At 37.8% G+C, this 13,451-nt stretch overlaps 1 protein-coding gene across 11 annotated transcripts in view; it reads right to left on the bottom strand.

Annotated features, from left to right (window-relative positions):
• PLCB1 (phospholipase C beta 1) overlaps positions 1 to 13,451 on the bottom strand; it is a 415,451-nt gene that overhangs the window by 52,599 nt on the left and 349,401 nt on the right. For all 11 annotated transcript variants that reach the window (XM_083828903.1, XM_083828908.1, XM_083828906.1 and 8 more), the window contains 2 exons: positions 11,176 to 11,233; positions 10,127 to 10,213 (listed from right to left, as the gene is read on the bottom strand). In XM_083828903.1, coding sequence (XP_083685029.1) covers positions 10,127 to 10,213; positions 11,176 to 11,233 — 145 coding nt within the window. The remainder of the gene's footprint in view (positions 1 to 10,126; positions 10,214 to 11,175; positions 11,234 to 13,451) is intronic.

Here is a 13,451-nt window from a genome sequence, read left to right as displayed (position 1 = left end):
TTGGGGGGGGGGGGGGTGGTGGTAGTGGTAGAATTAAAAATTGTCAGCTTTCACCATTGTCACAATCATTTTCCTACAAACAATCTCTGGATCCTTGGAAAGGTCAATGCCACAAGAGTTTAAAAGCCTTCTTGAGCATCCTTGAGCCAGGCTCCACACCTAACCACCTCTGGATTAGGCTTCCTCTTCCCAGACACATGCACTTATTCCACACAAAGCTTTCAAATCTCTGGGACTCCATAAAAGAGATCATTTACAGGTTCATAGCTGTAGTTTATATGCTTAGTCACACTCCACAATCTCTTGGCAAGAACCTCTTTCTGCCATCAAAGGGCTGAATAAAAGGAAATGTACTGAGTCACTATAGTTAAACCTATATCCTAGCACCCACAACTAGTGCATTTCTGTCAGAAAATGCTGATTTGTTGGAAATGAGTCACAGGAGAAATTTAATGAAACATAATCATCCAAGAGAACAAGGAGGCTTGGAGCAGCTCGCTTGCCTGCCTCCCCAGCTCTTTTGCTGCTAAGGAAGGCTGCCAGACCTCTAAAAGTTGTACCCACATTGCAAGGGAAGTACACGCTGGCATGTCTGAGATGCAGGTTTCCCTGCCACTATGGCTGGAAGAGCACTTTCTCTCTCCCTTCCAGATGATGTACAAGGTTTTCTTCCCCTACCAGACTCAGTACTCTCAAACTGCTGGGGAAGATAATGCATCTCAAAGCAACCGCCTTTTGTTGCTGCAAAATTTTTTGTTTCTAAACACAACAAAAGATTTCCCATTGTTTTCATCATCATTCTAAACAGACTTTTAATCAATGTATTCCTTTGAAACTCTTACTTTATTTTTGATATTTCTGTTACTGTTTCTACTAATATATTTATCATCCTGAAATCTCACCGTAAATAAGATAAACTTGGCACCCACCTTATCATGGTTGCACTAAGAGCAACCTGTATCTTTAACACGTACTGCAATGCGTACTACTACCTCATGGACAGAAACGCAGCAGTATTTTCATTAATGGCTCTGTTTTGCAGACTGATTCTGCACAGAGATATAAGCAACGTCTTAAAAATCCATTTGCATATGCAAAACTAAGCACACACTACAATCTTTGCAGGACCAGCGATTTCATAGCTCTGTTCATTAAGGAACATATTTTCTTCCCACTTCATGCATTTTAAAGCACCTCTCTAATGAGTTTACATAGTAAGCATTAATATTTCTTTAACATTTTTGCCTTAGCTTTGTCAGACTCAATCTCTTATCATTTGTCATGTTGTACTGAAGGTCTGATAATTAACAAATATGTTGCTGCTGTTGTTCAGTGATGAATAGTTATATACAAGAGCATAAGTATCTGCCTTTGTGGTATTTGTTGTTCACTCTGACCCTGACATAGAGTGATGAAGATGTGTATAAGATACTATATAAAGTACTATATTGGAATTTTGTGTGGGTCACTACGCATTTTATATATATTACGTAGACTACATATATATATGGATGGATGTTATATATGTTATATATATGTTATATATATGGTTGGATGTTAGGAAGTACTTCTTTACCGAAAGGGTTATTAAGCATTGGAACGGGCTGCCCAGGGAGGTGGTGGAGTCACCATCCCTGGAGGTCTTTAAAAGACGTTTAGATGTAGAGCTTAGGGATATGGTTTAGTGGAGTACTTAGTGTTAGGTCGGAGGTTGGACTCGATGATCTTGAGGTCTCTTCCAACCTAGAGAAATCTGTGAATCTGTGAATCTGTGAATATATACACACATATACACACACTATGCATATATTTACTACATATTACATAGAGCACTAGAACAGCATAGAAAAAGGTGAAGAGGAGTCAACAACTTGTTGGTGCCCCTTTCCTCCCGTTCCTCACTTTGGTTTAGCATGGAAAACACTTTTGCCTTTGCAGAATCACAACTATTTTTCTAGTAGCAACTTATCTTGTCAGGTTTAAATATTGCACAGTCTAAGCTACAGATTCTGACACAAAATGTTTGCACTCTCTGTCCTCTTTTTTTTTTTTTTTTTTTTTACATAATTTTCAGCTTTTTCTTCAGAGATAACGTTGTTAATACACAAGTTAGCTCAGTGCTCTTTTTTCTCACATGTGGTTGCTTACTGTCACCCACCCTCTGGGAAATTTTTGCTGTGGGAAGCAGTAAATGGAGAACCAAAGCGAGTGCAGCAGTGGGTCACAGGGTTGCAGGTTACTGAGTGACAGCTGCACAGACGCACACTGCTGTAGAGCAGAGAATAGGATACTGCAGACCAAAGTGCTTTGAGAGGCTACAGAGAACAGATAAGGAGCTTTTAATGCTACACTATTCACTGCGGGCTGGTATTTTCTTGTTATCCTCTGCTACCTGCAGTACACTGAAGAGCATCTTCTGTAGAGACAAGGTGCTCTGTCTAGGATGTTATCAACCTGAACTTGACTTTGCAGAAAGAAGCTACACATTCACTTTTCACATCCTGTTCCTGGTTTTCACTTTAATCTATGGTAAAACACACTGTGCTCTTCTCTGCATTGGAAATTCACTTCTTTTAAGAAGAATTAACCATTCAATAATGTTAAAATCAGAATTAAGGTCTACTTCAATAATTTATGTTACCAAGGGAGAAAAGATAATTTTTACTTTTTGCTATTTATTACAAAGCTGATCATTTGTATGGCAATTTATGATGCCCTTTTTTCTCCCCTTAATTGAACTGCTTTCTAACTCAAATTAAGCATTTAAGACAATTATAGTATAGTAGAATCAGTTACTGTACAAATGCAAGTCATTTTCCTGCTTTTAACAAGTGGTTTTGTTTGCACATGGTGATGGTGTTCTGAAACAACGTCCCTAATGGCGAGAAAACATGGGCTGCTCTGTCATTTTGATGGATGATCACTGCAGCACTGTTACAAAGAGGGAGGGGGAGGACAAGACATCTTTTTATCTGCTTAATGGTAAATAACAGCACATTCATTGCTTATTATTCATACCTAGTTGGGCTGATTTGTCTTCCCATCCAACACTTCCATGATATTACAGAAGCCACAGGGGTGGTAAAGGTGTGCAGCTTGCCCTGAAGGAACAGCATGGATGCCATATGCTGCCCTGTGCTGCTGTGGTCATCGGTAGATGCAAAGCTGGTTGCCTTTCTGAAAGCTGAGAGAGATCTCCCAAATATGCACCTCTGCACTGTTCCCAAACTGGACTGTTTTGGGTGCTGCTGCACTTTCTGCTGAGGAGAGGAGGGAATCTAGGGGACACTGCCTCTGACTTTGGGTACAGGGAGTTACCTTTGCCTTCCCTCCAGCCAGATGGGAGTTTCTTGCAGTGGGGACCTCTCCCAGTATCGGGCAGTACTGTGCCAAGCTGGACACCAGTGGGGAATGGCAGGGAACAGCAGGCTGAGCTCTGCGTTGGAGTTTGGCTTTCTATGGTCTGTCAGGAACGCTAATTGAATAGATAACCACAGTAGTTTGAGACATGGGCTTATCTGAGATGGATAAAATAAGAACACAGTCTCTTGTGCAAATTAGGGAAGAAAAAAAACCTGTGAGGTTTCTTTTGCCCAGGAAGAAGTCTCAAATTTGTGCCTTTAAAATAAAATATTCAGTGAACGCCTTTGCCCACAGATGGTAGCTGGACTCTGAAATCACTTTTCTTAAAAAAATAAAAAATAAAAAGTCACAGTACCCTCACAAATCAAATCTGTCTGCCACATGACCTCCATTGTGGACCATACTCTGCCTTCAGTCATGCCATTTTAAATCACCAGTGCCTCTGCTAGTTCCATAATGTTCCTTTTTATTTACACTAGTGGAAACTGAGAAATAACTTGCCTTTTTTTTTGTTTTGTTTTTTAGCTCCATATGCCACCCAAGATTTTCTCTGGTTTCCAGTAGAACAATTTTTTTGTGAGGAATATGTCACTCCCTATCAACAAATAGCAATCTGAAATTCTTATACTTTATCTCTTTCCATTAGACTGCTTCTTCATATTTGCATTCTTAATACAATTGGTTTTAACATTTTTCTTTAATATTATAATTTTAAATTAATTTAAATTTAAAAAGCATTTTGCATAGTCGCACTGGAAATGTGATGCTGCTGATTGGAAAGTTAGTATTCCTGAGTGTTCCCAAGACACATGTGTATCTGCAAGACCAATACCGACAGACATTTAATTAACATGGAAAATATCACCTTAAACTGTTAGATGTATCTTTTGTGACCTGATATTCATTGCTCACACTGTAGTATTTATTCTGGTAGAAAAATAAACAATCATTAAAAATGTGGATTTGTGAAGAAAAAAAACATAAACAAGCAAACAAGGTCTTATTTTCAAATATTCCTTAGAGCATCCTGTTATTTGGACTGAAGTCGTTTGATCTCAGGCCTAGTGATGAACTAGTCACTTCATAGAAGTTAAGGGAGTTTTATTGGTATAAAATTGGCATAAGATAAAGGTCAGCCTATTTCATTTTAATGAGTGAAGTGAGATTATTTACCACTCAATTTACAGACCTGAAGTAAGTGCATTCTGTACTTCATCCACTGGGAGAAACAGAAAAAAGGAGACAACCCTAGTTTCCCAAAAGAATACTCTGCAGCCGTGAGCTGCCTAACAATCACAGTAATTAAACATTTAAAGAAATATCAGGACTTAAGCCACTCAAAGCTTATTAGATAAATTAGATTGATTGTCACTAAGGACCTGATGCTGAGAGGTGCTGAGCAAAGTGCTAAGGTCCTCAAGTGAATAGTCCATGAAAGCTGCATCCTTCAATTTAAATGCAATCTCTGGACTAAAAATGGGAAGATGCCAGATCCTTAAAGATCAAGTCATAGGGAGATTTGGAAATCTCAGCCTAAAAATTTTCATTTAAAAACATTCCTTTTAAATATTTGTTGTTCGCTGAGGCTAAGTAAATTCCATTCATTTCTCCGTGCTGTTGCCCATTTAATGAGGCAGAAAAGCATTTTATTATTCCCCTCTGATGAATATCCAAGCACCAAAACCCTAAGCTGAGCAGTGAAACAAACAGCAAATTATTTTCAATTCTTTTAATTCTGTGCTTTTTTTTGGCAGATACTGTCATAAATCATTTTAGCTCAGCAGCCATAGATTCAAGAGACATTTCCTTTTAAACTTTGAAGATGCTTAAACTGAATGAATTAACAGAAGAAATCACTTTTACCTAAACCATATCCATGAAGTGCAAAGTCCCATGAAACCTGGTAAACTGAAATAACCTTTTTCTCCAAACGCCTTCTCCGAAATTCTTGAATAATTGCCTATGGTTGAACTGGAATGCATTTGGAAAGGTTTGAATTGAAATGCAGCTAGCCCAAAAGACAGTTTGGCTTCTTACAGAGGTGTAAAGGATAAAAAGGGATTTTGGTGGACAGTGCATTGTTACTGTGAATTATGCAGTGAGCTGAAATGACACTGGAATAGTCATCAAAGTTCCTAAGAACTGTTCTCTTCCAGATGAGCTAATAGAGTGGCTCTGAGCTCTGAGGTTAACTGAAATCAAATCTAAAAGTGCTGTGAAATACATTTGCTCTATTTGACTTCTTTCAAAAGTTAGAGGTTCTGCTGACCCTGCTGTCAGCAACAGCTCCATTTCACACAACGACACTATCTGCATGAAGATGGACACTGAGTTTTTTCTAAAGCATATATGACAAGCTGCAACCATTGCAAAGATCAAATATCACTTAGATATTGTAAGAAATCAATCTGAAATCTATGAAATCATTCACCAGTTTTCAAATATTTCCATTTAAACAACACTCAGGAGGAAGGAGTCACTGTCCAGCAGTTTTTCATTAACAGGCTTCCATGATATGTGATTGTAAAAACAGCTAGCCCCGAGATGAAAGGCCTTGGAGGTCCTTTTCAGCCCAATGTAACAAAAAGAAGACACTGCAGCTGTAAGAGGCTTACTGTTGTAAAGGATAAGCATCTCTTAATTTGTTCTGTAACCTGAATATGTGTCATTTTATGTCCCCATAAATTTTTCAGGTACAGTGCTAATATTAATTATTGATTGGATATAGAAGTGTCAGCTCCCATTGTGTGCAATTAATAATGCATGTTGAATTGTGAGATAATAAATGTGTGTCCTTTGAAAGTAAGTTAGCATGCATCAGATGTGTTTATTTTCCATTATCAAAAAACAATTTATAATTCTAAAGAGCTGTTGTCGTTATATTTTCTGAGGGGAAAGGGGCATTTTCTACCTTATGCCTTACCTTAAGGCTATACCATCTTCATTCATTTCAAAGACCACAGAGAGGCAACACTTAGGAGGAAGTTTGCACAGCTTATGGCTCTGTTACAGACCTGTTGTGGCCTTTTCCACAGACAAAGCTTTACCCTGAACCATGCCATCTTCCACGCTGCCAGAGGAGCCCACACATTGTGGCAGGACTTGGCTAAGCTGGGGTTGTGAGCAGCAGGGCAGGTGTGAGCAGAAACACGAACATGGGCTACAAAACTATGAACCACATGCCCTACATCTCTCTTGACAGCTCTGGCTGTAAAAACATGGTTCCCTGAAGCCAAAAGTGTCCAGCTAATGCAATGGGGAGCTGGGGCTGACTTCAAGAGCACTGGAGTCTCAGCTACTGTGTTGACATTCAAGTGTAACTCTGGCCCATGAGCCTCAGTAACAAAAGTCTCATTGGTTTCAATTAGAGGAGGCTCAGGTCTATTTACTGTAACTCAGTTGATTCTCAGAAAAATAATTAATTTCTTGTCATGCCTCATGTGTATTGATTTTCGTAATTACAACGAAATTGAAGGCAAGGGTCGGGGGAAGGAAATGCACCTGATTTATGTTTAATTTGATGCACAGGCTGTCAAGGACAAAGAAATTGAGATGCATACCCATCCTCAACGCACTGTGTTGTGCTTAGATAGTGAGTGCCAGACACACTGTAGAGAAGAATCTAAAATCACACAATGCTCTAACGCACAGAATTCAATACTGCAGTGTAAAGAGCTGTGTTTCTACAGCAGCCTCCACTGTATGTAGAAGAGATGCCCAAGGGGAAAAAGGTAAGGACAGGACAAGCTTAATGTGTATTAATGACTAAGGGAAGAAGACAAAGAATTTGAATGGGGGAGAAAATAACTACAAGCTGTTGCTGATAATAAAGCTGCAAGTAGATAACATAAATACAGAGGGAAAAAAAAAAGGAGAAAAAAATACATACGCCTTGCTTAGCAATGCTGCTGTTAGGAATAAGACAGCGGCATGACAGCATTTGAACTTTGTTTTCACTGTGCTTTCACTACAATGGCACTCAAGCTAGAAATTTTTTGAACTATGGTCAGTCAGCATTTGACTTACTAATTAAATGATATTTCTCCTTTTCCAAACATGGCTGTGGGACTGGTTGCCTTGTTTCCGCATATACACACACAGATTTGATGATAATATTCAATTTCTAGTTTCTACAGCATCAGAGACTAGTTTGTCATAAAGATACCCTCATTACTTACATATACACAGTAAAACCTTTCAGGCCCGTTAAAGTCAGTGTTACACTGTTTTCAGCGGGACCACAAGATGAAGAATTATTTCCAAACTTTTGCCTAACAGTATCCATTCAGGAAGCAAAGTCTCCAACTCTTCCAAGAGAAAAAAAAAGCTACCTTTTTATATAATAGCCCTGCAAATGAAAGTTACAAAACAGTCTCACATCTAAACATTAGAAAGAAATTATGTATATGAAAGAAAGGCAAAGTTTCAGGGTGTGAATCAGCTCCAAGTACTTTCATATAAACACATGATATTTTAAAATTAAACAAAAAGTGAGCCCTCTGCCTCCGGTACAGGGAACTAATTTGCATTAAGTTTGTGCAGTTTCTAAAATCTGTTGCCTTAAATGTCTGCGCTCAAATGCAAGTTTTCCTCTGGTGGCCTACACACACCGCAACAAAGGAGGCTGCAAACGCATACTTAAAAAAAGAAAAATAAAAAAATAATCTCACTGGTATGGCAGTCTGTTGCCAACGCTTCGTGAAACGATATTCTTCCTGGCTTTGACAGAGCTCTGTGCACAAAGCCATAGCACAACAAATTCTGAGTCAGTAATAAATAACGAAATGAAAGTGATTGATGATGGCAAATCTGTCTCCAATGTCTCCAATTGTAAAAATACTAAAAATTCTTTCCCTCATATATTAAACTTTTTGTTTAGGGGTTGTTGATACTGCCAGAAAACCCCTTTGACACAGCTAGCATAAATTTTAGTGGGCGTTTTGACACTGAAACACCAGAGACCAGTCTATTTAAAAAGCTGCCCCTAGAAAGGCTGCTGTATGCATAAAATACATTGGTGGTTCTCAGCTGGGAAAGCATTTGATCTATTTTATATCATACGCCCTGTCACTAGGGAAGCTTATGAAGCAAATATTCATATGAAATATGAACACGAAGAAAAAAATAAAAAGATACTTAATAAAATGAGTAATTATGTTTTGCTTAAATCCTCTCATGCCAGCAAAAAGCACATACCATCATAAATTCAGTAAAGTCTGCCCATTTCAGTAGGTGGGAAAGGAAAAAAAATGCAGCCAGGCCCTGTGAGGCACATTACTGTAGAGGGTTTTCTCGGGAGAAATCAAGAGCACTGACCGAGGAGTGCTGATTACTGCAGTGCTTTAACTGATGGCCAGATGCAGGGGAAGACAAGGGATCTGGAGCTGCTCTGTGCCATGATCTAATGCTTGGCACATGGACAGATGAAGAGTCTCATGCTACCAGTCCACCCCAATCTTTCAAAATGCAACACAAGTCCTGAATGACAAATTCTGACTGCAGGTATGCTACTTATGAGTGAATCAATAAATTAAAAAAAGAAAGAGAGAGAAAAAAGAGGACACACAGAAAAGTAATGATGTGTCCAAGTATCTGTGAAAAGCTGAGGTTAGAAGTACTAATATTCTTTGAAACATGTTCAACATTTAAATTCCATTTTTTGGTTCCCATGCCTGAGAAGCTCATGATCCTACAGTATGAAATACAAACCATACTATTTTTCATGCTTTTAGACTCAGATGCCAGATAACATTGAAAAGTTCCAGGTTAATTATAAACATGGCTTTTAAAATGAAAGTAGAAAATCAGAAACGCAAACTTTTTTTTTCTAAACAATTTTAAGTTTCTAGCTATTCAGACCTTAGCCTAATTTATTCTCTTGATATTTGACAAAAATGACATGACAGCATTAAGTGACAACCAATACTAAATATTTGAACTGGAATACAAGCACATAAACATTAGGACTGTAGACACAAACGAGAAATTAAAAATGAAGCCTAGAGCACATATTTGAGTGAGCGCAGAAAAAATGAAAGCAGAGATGACACAATGGGCTGTGGAGAATCATACTTGGATATGAACTCTGCTGAAAACAGGTCTCCATACAGCAGTCTGATTACATGGTTACCTAGCTCTTCCTGCCGAAGAAGCATGTACAAAAGATGACTCCAAACCTTCTCCACTGAAGTCAGTGGCAAAATAACCACCAACTTGACTAGGAGTGGGAGTCAGCCAATAATATTTAGGATCAAAAAATGTATTTCAGAACACTGCTTGCAGATACAGTGCATAAAATAGAACAGGGGAAATCCAGCAAGCAATATAGAACATTTGGGACTAACATAAAAACTCTCATTGTTTTCCACAAAAATATATCCTCATTAATTATCACAAATATCCAAGACAAGCATGCTAAAAAGATATCTCTTTTTCATTTCAATGTAAACTGTGTTTTGGTTTTGTACTGCTAAAGCACAATAGAGTGAAGAGCACACTCTGCTGGTCAGAAGCACCATTTACGCTAAAATCTTTTTAACAATGTAATATGAGTACTGAAAAATAAACCAAATTATATGACATCTGACTTGAGGTGGTGCTCCTTACTAGGCTGCCACTCGATTTTTTTTTCCATCCTGTATATTAAGGTATATAGCTAAAATGCTATGTATGCATTTTGTCATGTTTAAATATCAGTCTACATGCTATATACAACTCTTTCTTTCCTAAAGGACATTTTAAAGTATTGCTCAAAATTCTTTACCTTGGGCTTTTCATCCAGTATTTGCTGACGAATCTCCTTATGTTTTTCTACCAGTTTCTCCTGTCTTTTACTCTGAGCATCTTCTAGCTGTAAGAGAACAGCAGAGAAACTTGTTTCAAAGGCTGTATATTCTCCCTTTCCCACCCCTTCACTGGTAGAACTTTTATTGCATCATTGTGCTTTAACTTTTACTGTATGAGATGTGCCGGATTGATCCTGCCTCCAGAAGAAAAGTATTTGCATCTTGGAGTCCTAAACAAACATGCTGATCAATTTTAGGCCTCATTTAATACAGCACTCAAGCATGTGCCTGACTCCAACAAGAACTGAGCATATTTAATTTGCTAATTCTTTACACTGATTCCTGAATCAAGGAATCTGTGAGCAAAAATGGGACAACATTTGAATTGAACTCTTCTGCACTGAAATTAAGAGAAAATTCAATAGTGGCAAAAGTTTTGTAATAATTTCCCACATCGAAGTATTGTAGTGCATACTTTCACCATTGCGTAAACTATGTATAGCTACAGAAATACCAACATCTGTAGTGAATTTCTTTGACTTGTATTTACAGAGCTCTCAGAATGCTTTTTGTTTTCTGATAACTGTACAAATGTATTTATGGTTAAAATATACTCTAAGATTGTTTATTAACTTTAAGAGTTCCTTATGCAATCTTTACATTCATGAAACAGCAAGCCAATTAAAAAACACACACAAATAAAAAAATCCTTAGTATTTAAAAAAAATCATAGAGTACATGTTCCATGAAAAAACATAGGATATTCAAAGATGAAATCACAACTTTATTAAAATATGTTCCCATTACTCTCTCCCACTCCCAAAGACTAACACTTAACAAGATCTGTCTGAAATTCCAGTCTTTCTTGCAGTAGAATGTAAATAGGAGCCCACACCGCATCTTTTAAAAATGTGCACTTGTGGAGTTTTTACACAGAAGCTTGGAATCTGTAGTGTAAAATGACCTAAAACATGAAAGCTGATGTTTTATCCCCCCAAATGAAAAATAAACATATGGCCTGACGTACCCTTTTTATGTACTGTACCACCTCCTGGATATATGATCGAATCATTTCAGTCTTCTCTCTGGGGAGAAGCAATCAACAAGTTATTGTAGTCAATAAGATCATACCAATGTATTTTAATTCTCCACAACTCCCTAGAAGAATGAGTACGGTGATGTTTTGAACTTATGGATCAGCCTAACTTAACATTTAGTGGCTTCCTGGATGCGCCTTTTATAACAGGTGGCATCATTACTGTATGAAGGACTCTGATTTCCCCGGGAGGTACCACAACAACTCCTCTGCTCTTCATGATAGTCTTTTCCCATAGGGTATTGTCACATCTTCAAAGTGATGGCAGCATTCCTTAGTGCCCAAATGTCAGTCTAGGAAAGCACACAACCGTCAGTAGGTGCACACTGCCACATCGTGGCACTTTACAAACTACTGAAATTATCTCTGTCTGTGTAGATGCTGCTGGCGACATCTCAGAGATGATGGCAAAGCTCCCACAAAGGGCTCAACTTTTTATTCCTCAGCTTTGCTATGTAAACTACAGAAAGCTGAACTTGGAAGAAGTACTCTAAGTGGCTCATGAGACAGCTATTAGGTAACTTTTGGTCAAAGACAAGATGCCTCAAAGGAATAAATGCACATAAAATAACATTCTGTGGATGCCGGAGTTGACCAGATTCAGGACAGTACTCTAAAATCTAATTGCCTAAGTCAAGAATAGTGAATTGCAATCTACTGAGGTGGCATTAAAATCTGATGGTTTTAGGTAGTTACACAATCCCTGGGCACAGGTAGAATTAGAAAACTTAAGCAAGAACAATATGACATATTCTCTCTCTGCATTTTTTTCCTTTTCTTCAAATTTTCATAAGAAAAGCTTTAAATAAACAACAGCCTAGCAGGGATGACTCAAGTGGGATTTTCCAGAAGGTCTCACTACTCCCTGTTCCACTGCAAAAGTGAGGACAAACTGCATCACTTGACAGAGGAAAGTTGGGTTTCCCATTTGGTTCCCATCTTACCTTTCCCAAGGGTTCTCTGAAAAGCCTGGCAAAAGAAAGCCCTTCGGAAAGATGAGCAAAAAATAAAAACAAAAATGAATTTTTACTTGTCTGTTCCTGAGCCTTTCACACTAGCACCTCATTTACCTCTCAGCTAGCAAATCATTTCCTATTGCAATTGATTTTACTGCTATATTTTTGTAATGACTATTTTTTTCTACTACATTTTATCAGCCCTAACCATATTATTTCTCCCCTTTTCATAATAAACTATTCTAATATTGTTATCTTTTTTTTGATGATGTTTATACGTTTCTTAAATTATCTGATGCAGTTCATCGCGTGAGTCTGTGACCCTCTTTTAGTGTTGCCAAACACAACGATTGTATGGAGAGGCTCCAAAATCTATATACATCTTTTTACCCAACATAATTGTTTCTTACTCACATGGTAAAACTCAGATATGATAGATTTTGTTGTTGTTGTTATTTCTCCTGTATTTTAACTGTTCTTAAGTGTTACTAAAATAAAGACTGGTATAAAAGAATATCCCAGCAAACAGTGAAAGATTAAAATGTTCCATTTTCTTTTTGAGCTGCTTGCCAAAACAAATGAAGAAGGAAAAGCAAACCTAGACACTGTGCCTTTGGGAAGAATATAATCACCTTGCATAACTCCATAACTTTGTATTGTCTGGTGGTGCAGAAATGAAATTAATATTACTGTCCCTGATCACAGAAACTGCACCCACAGAGCGCAGTTCTCCTCTGTCTTCTACCAGAAGTAACTGCACACTGAATAAAATTGTTATTGGAGGAGAGTCAGTAGCACAGCATCTGAGGGGAATTTATCACAAAAGTAGAGCAAACCTTCCAGTGTGTTGCTGCTATTTATTTTAGACAGCAGCTTTAACAGAGTTAAGAAGAAAAGATAACACAAATAAAAAAAATAAGTTACAGTGAAATCAAACCCTGCAGGAATTGAAGTCACTAAGTCTATTTATAGCCATACATAAAGGAATAGCATTTGGATTAACAGTGTCTTGGTGAATCATTGTCATGACACTCACAGGCATGTCCCTATATTATACATCAGCACCTTTGCAGCTGACCCAGACTATCAATGCTTGCTGAACAGGAGATTAGATTTGTCCCAGGAAATTAAATTAGTATCAGAGGAAGTAAGAAGGACTCCACTGCTCTGCTGAGGTATTACAGTCTAACTAAAAGCTGCCTTGTATTTAGGGTTGAGACCTTTCTTTGATTTTCCAGTTGTGAAAAATCT

Source organism: Anser anser (genome assembly GCF_964211835.1).
Source record: "Anser anser genome assembly, chromosome: 3".
NCBI lineage: Eukaryota > Metazoa > Chordata > Aves > Anseriformes > Anatidae > Anser > Anser anser.
The sequence above is the reverse complement of the archived record's forward strand: the minus strand, read 5'-3'. Positions and strand labels throughout refer to the sequence as shown.